At 47.8% G+C, this 6,000-nt stretch overlaps 1 protein-coding gene across 2 annotated transcripts in view; it reads right to left on the minus strand.

Moving 5' to 3' along the window:
- Stard13 (StAR related lipid transfer domain containing 13) overlaps positions 1–5,555 on the minus strand; it is a 210,722-nt gene extending 205,167 nt beyond the window's left edge. For both annotated transcript variants that reach the window (XM_032886565.1, XM_032886563.1), the window contains exon 1: positions 5,049–5,555. In XM_032886565.1, the coding sequence (XP_032742456.1) occupies positions 5,049–5,172 (124 nt within the window). In that variant the 5' untranslated portion in view covers positions 5,173–5,555. The remainder of the gene's footprint in view (positions 1–5,048) is intronic.
- Positions 5,556–6,000: the final 445 nt, after the last annotated feature.

A 6,000-nucleotide genomic window follows, 5' to 3' on the forward strand; every position in this document is an offset into this window, starting at 1 on the left:
CTGTAACTTCACCGTCCTTGGTGGCAACTTATCTGGTCTTACCCCCTTTCTCTTTGCAAAGTTCACTTTCGATGTAAATCCAGACTTTTCCTGGCTGCAAGCCCACCCTAAGCCTATAACTTGATCCCGGCCATGTGTCTGATATCACTTCCTGTCGTTAGCCTGCTGACTTCATCGTTTGCTCATGCTGGCTCTGGAATAGGATAAAGTCACCTCACAGAAACTTTGCTTCTGTGCTTACCACAGAGTTTGGCTGTCTCTTAGCTACAAGGCAATTTTGGTCAGGGTTCCCCCCCCCCTTCAGATTTTGAAATATGTTTACATATATACATGAAAATCCAATCTTAACATAAAATTCTTATATGTGTTATACATGTCATCTAAATAAATTTCTGTTCAGTCTGTTTAATAATTTCACGTAAAAGTCTGTATATCACAGCCAAAAGGGCTCTAGAATCTTCCATCCCATGGGATGCTGAGGAAGCTGTCAGGTTTACACATTGGATTGCACTGCATCCCCTGAGGATAGGGTGCCTTGTTCTACCTGTGGCCTCCTGTCAATATTTTTCATTTGTTCACTTGCTTTAAATTCAGAGTTTGGCGCGTTTGAGATTTTGAGTTTTTGGGCTAGGTCTGCTTGTTTTGAATAGCACTATGTCGAGCTCCACATTTCACGAGTTATTATGGGGAACAAAACAGATCAGTGGTTCTTCAACTGTACACCGTCCAGCACCTGAGGTAGAGGGTGGAGGAGGGGCCTGGTACTGAGGCTCTGGAAGGCTGAGGTACCCTGAGGGCAGGAGGTTAAGAACGTCAATCTAGGTCATAAGCCTTGTTTACATTTTGTGATTTGACGTGGATTGTGGCTGTTACGTGTTAAGCACTTATCAGTGCTGACCTGGCAGTGACCAAAAAAGACAAAAAAAAAAAAGCAGCACCCTGTGAGAGCAGCAGGCGGAAGCGATAGAACGAAAAGATAGCAGAACATGAAGGGCCATCCGGTCCTTGTGACATCACCACACGCAGACTTTAATAAGGGACTTTTAACGGACCCCTCTTGATTTTCCCCCCTGCTTTGCACGGAAGCCCCAATCTCTGTTTCCATCGCAGGACAGACCGCTGCTCTTGACTTTGAGAATTGAGGAACCTGTCTTAACAAGAACCCACTGAAACTTGGGGGACTTAAGTTTCCAACGTGGCTGAAACTTTTCAGTGTTTTAACTTAGTATAATTTTAGCAGCAGTTTAACTTCCTGTGGTTCAGAGAAATGATTGAACATGAGACTATTTTTAAAGAGATCAAAGACTTGGTATCAATTAACATAGAAGGTACCTAAACGTTGTTATGTGACTATAAGGGAGTCAAGCACTGGGATGGACTTCCAGTCCCAACTGGAAGGAAGCTTTAGACAAGTCTTTGGGATTTTCCTCAATCATTAGCATTTGAAAAGAAGCTCAAAGTGCTAAGGAATGCCAGAGGGGAATGGGTGTGCTTTGGCCTAAAGAACTTACTGACTTAGGCACAGAGAATTCAGGGTGGCTGATTGGAGAACTGGGGGGGCACCAAAGACCTGTCATTCACCTTCCTGGAAAAAAATGGTAGTTCATTTAGAGTTTATGACTGCCCTTGCTCTAGTGCTGGGTGGGGTGAACACCTACGGGCCCCGACAAGCAAGCTGTGTGACTACTGATTTGCTTCAAATCTCTATAAGCTCGTTACACTAACTGTTACAGTGGAGTGGTTTGAGGACAGGCTCCATTAGGTGCAGAGGGTTACCCTTGCTTGTCCGACAGAGAAATAGCAGATAATCGGGTTCTTTTTGTTAAGGTTTCCGGTCCAGCTGCAGCAATAGAATGTCGCAGCCAGTCCCCATGTTTCCTCAAAGCCTAAGGTATGGGCATAGGTTTCTGCTAACATTTAATGACCTGAATTTGAATCCTGCTTTGAATAGACCAGCTTCGTCTTTGGGGGAAATTAAAGGATTATTACTGCCCTTATAATGATTATGGAGGTGACAGACGAGAAAGACTCTTGCTGGCCCCGTGGGGATTAGAATCCCGGTGGAGAGGAAGCATGCATTGGTAAAAAGTCTTGTCTACTGGGAGTTCATTCAGCAGTTACAGCCCACAGTACTGCCTCTTTTTTGACAGGAACTCGCTGGTACTACTCTGGGCCTTTCTTTACTTGGCTTCTTTTATGTCCCTGCGACCTATGTAAAGGAATGTGTCTTTCTCATTAGGTAGGATCGTGCAGTTACATTTGTGTTAGGTCTCAAACTCAGCACAAACGGCGGAGGTGTCTATTAACATATCCAAGCTGATGCTAGCCAGCAGCTTCTCCCAGCATCCTTCACTCCCTACCCCATTCCTATAAAACTCAAACGTTTTGGGGTATGTGGGCTTTCTTCTCTTGTTCTGTTGAATTTTGGCTCTCCCCTCCCCCTCCTCCCTCCCCTGTTCCCCCTCTCCTCTCTCTCCCCTTCCTTGGTCCCTCCCCCCTCTTCCCACATGGCCCTGTTCAGTTGGCAGGTCATGTTCACTCTGGACTCTTCCAGACACCTCTGCCTGTGTAATAAAATCCGCAACCTCGTAGAAGCAATCATGTCCTCCTTTAATTTCCCGTTCTCATTCAGCTCTATTTCTTTTTTTGCCTTTCTGTCGAATTGACTGGACAACATTCCATGGTGAATGCGGTGTTAGAACATGGGCTTCCTTAGATCCCAATACCTTCAGAGCACTTTGGCTAAGCGACCCAAGTCTGCTTTCAGCACTGGTCCGCTAGGTTCAGGGAGAAAAGTCTAGCAGGCGAAGGGAAGCCAGCACTTTTATTTGATAGAAAACAAGACGGAAGTCCCAGTGTCCCCCAGCCCCCAGCCCCCAGCCCCCCAGCGCATGCTCCCACAGAGTCCCTCCCAGTGCGCATGCTCTTGGGGACACAGCCCTCTGGATAGCTATTCTCTCTCATACTGCGAACTGAGTCTTACAAACATGACTTTCACCAACGGAGAGCACTTTCCTTCCCCGAATTGATGCCAACATTAATAACTTAAGTATTTCAGTGTCTCGTGGCCAAAGTTCCATATTTCAGCTACTTGAGCAAGAAAATCCAAGAAAATCAATTTGCATCTAAAAAGCTCCTCCATGAGGTTGGCTTGGTTTTGTGGCAAGCAGCCCGGCAGCCTAGAGAAGCAGGAGTCCACTGTACAGAGAATTGTTTGGTCCTAGTTGAATAACCTTCTGGCATTTGCTGTTAGCAGAACAGTAAGAAGATTATGGGTAAGCAGATATTAATATTCTGATTAGAGATCTTAAAACCTCATACCACCATTTAAAAAATATAATCGTGCCGCTCTGAGTGAACTCTTACACTTAACATTCCGAAGCTACGTTTAGCCTTAATCTAACTTCATATGCTAGGTCTTAAAAATCTCTCCGATACCTGCGTCCACTGTTTTCACCAGTGTCTAAGATGCATGTCAACGTACTCTTCGAAGTATTGACAAAACTCTTTTACGTCCAAGTTCTCCTTTTGGAGGAGTTGTAGTCATCTTTGGTCTCAGCTATGAAGACCTAGTAGTCTTGGAATCCCTCCTGGAGAGCCTTCTTGTTTCTGAGGAACTACTGACTTAACAAACTCCCAGGATTTAACGACAGACACTATCAAAGAGTCCTTTGCAGTAAGAATTCTTAAATTAAGAAGTTAAACTCGCTTGTCTACAGAAGTTTCCTGCCATCCTGCAGATTATACAATGTAACGTAATCCGAAAACAAGATGCATGCTCGAAGGGCGGGATGGGATGGGTTGTGTTGTGTTCTTAACTAATACCCCCTGGGGTCTACCATGTGCCTGCATACAGGTCTTTAAAGATCAACAGTCAAAATGACTGGGTGACCACAATTTATTTCTGGGTCCTGAGTAAAAAGTCTGTTTTCCCCCCTCCATGGGTGTTTACTAAATGTTTACTGTGCTGGAGAGAAAGTATGGATAAACATTTAATGCTTATTACCCTCAATGTCAGAATCATTCAGGATGCCTTCTTCTGAGTTAGTTCGATAAGGGTGTTCTGTTTAAAGGGACCTGGGCTGTGCCATCTCACCCAGAATGCTTTAAGCCACAAGGGGGACGTGGTGGCCTGGCTCTGAGAGAGGAACACCACCTGGTGTGTGTGTGTGTGTGTGTGTGTGTGTGTGTGTGTGTGTGTGTGTGTGTGTGTGTGTGTGACTTGTTCTGCAGGTTAAATGGGGGAGAGGAGGAGCTCAAAGGTCAAGTCTCTTCCGCTTATGGCATCCTTCCCTTCTGCCAGGTTTTATACCCTCCCTTCTAGAATTCTTTTCCACTCCAACAGATGCCTATAACCGGAGAAGACAAGATCAGAAGACAAGACAAGAGCATCTCAGAGACCCTTCCGGTCACACCTTTCCTGAAATAATTCCTGAAGCATCTGGCAGCTCCCACCAGGCAAAGGACGCCTCTGCCCCGGAGCCTGCCAGTGGCGACACAGACCTTACCCCCAGACAGGTGTAATGCAGTGACTTCGGGGGTGGGAAGCCCAGACCCCTCACTGCGCTTGTGGCCCCATCAGGAGATAGAGGGTGGTCCCTGCAGAGCTGACACACACCTGAGGCCACAGTACAGAGGCTGGGTGTGGGTTAAAGAAGCAAGCGTTCTTAAGAACCACTGGGAATAATCACTCAGCCTCCCGTCCCTCGACCCTGAGGCAATGATTCCTAAGTTGTAACTTCTCTGGCAGTTCCCATATAGACACTTCAGATCCCGAAGGCGTGGGGTGGGGGGCGGTTGTTTGCATTCTGCCACTGTTCGTTCACCTGTCTCCCTCCAAACTTCTGGTCTCTACCGCTACCGTGAGCCTTATTAGCCAGCACTCGGGGGAATGAGCCACGTGGAAATGCCAAAGTGGGACGCAGCCATCAGCTACCTTTGTGCACGCCCGAATGGAGGAGGACTCTGTGGTCTGCGCACAGTCTAGCTGTCAGGCACTGTGCCGATCTGACTGGTCTGAACCCGCACCCGGGGCCCGGGACACCGACCTGCCAGCCGCCTCTCACGGACGTTCCTCCACAGCAGATCCCAGGCTCTGGCGCTGGAGTCCCGCAGCTGCTCGCTCAGTGATCTCCGGAGAGGCGCATACAGCGCTCTGCGTGGGCTGCTCATCTCAGAAGAGTCCTCATAGCACAGGGCAGCCTGGCCGCCGCCACTCACACCATTCTCGGCCACCCGGGACCCGGTGCGCCCGCCAGGCGCCCTACGAGGCGCCCTCTGCGCTCCACCAGCCCCTCTCCCCTCTCCTGCTGCGTCCTCCCTCTTTCCTTCCCTCCCTCCCCGGCTCCTCCCTGCACCCTAGCCCAGGCTGACAGCACGCTCCAGGTCTTTCCCTCACATCCCAAAGTTAAGGACTGTGCCATAGCCCTGGTTTCCTGGTTTTCCCCATCGCTTACCAACCCACTCTGACACAAGAGGCTTGATACAGCAGCAGTTAGCGCCCAAGACTCTCAGAGTTCAGAATTTAAATCACTTGCACTGAGCCAAACTGACCTTGGGGGAGGGGGGGTTCTACACAGTGTCTTTGAGTTCTGTAGTCCCTTCCTGGTTCCAACGACATGAAATAATTTTCAGAGCACAATCTACACTGACCATGAAGTGGACTGGGGAGCCAAAGAAATAGGAATTACAAGGAGGAAAAAATGGAAACCAGAGGAAACTTCAGTTTACTAACCAAAAGTATACAGTATACTCAGAATCAGACATTAACACTGATTCCTGTATGGAGGTGAGAGCGAATGAATCGTTCGTGCTGGTTTTAAACAACTACAACCTCGGTCTTTAAGAAAACTATTACCTCTTTGCTTCTCTATGAGGTGAGGAATGACCAAGATTCCTGGGCTTCAAACTTTTTACATAAGAAGGCAAAAAGACAAGCAAGGCTCACACCTGTAATCTCATCATTCAGGGGGCTGAGGCAGGAGAATTTCCTGGAGTATA

Source organism: Rattus rattus, chromosome 16, assembly GCF_011064425.1.
Source record: "Rattus rattus isolate New Zealand chromosome 16, Rrattus_CSIRO_v1, whole genome shotgun sequence".
In the NCBI taxonomy this organism is placed as follows: domain Eukaryota; kingdom Metazoa; phylum Chordata; class Mammalia; order Rodentia; family Muridae; genus Rattus; species Rattus rattus.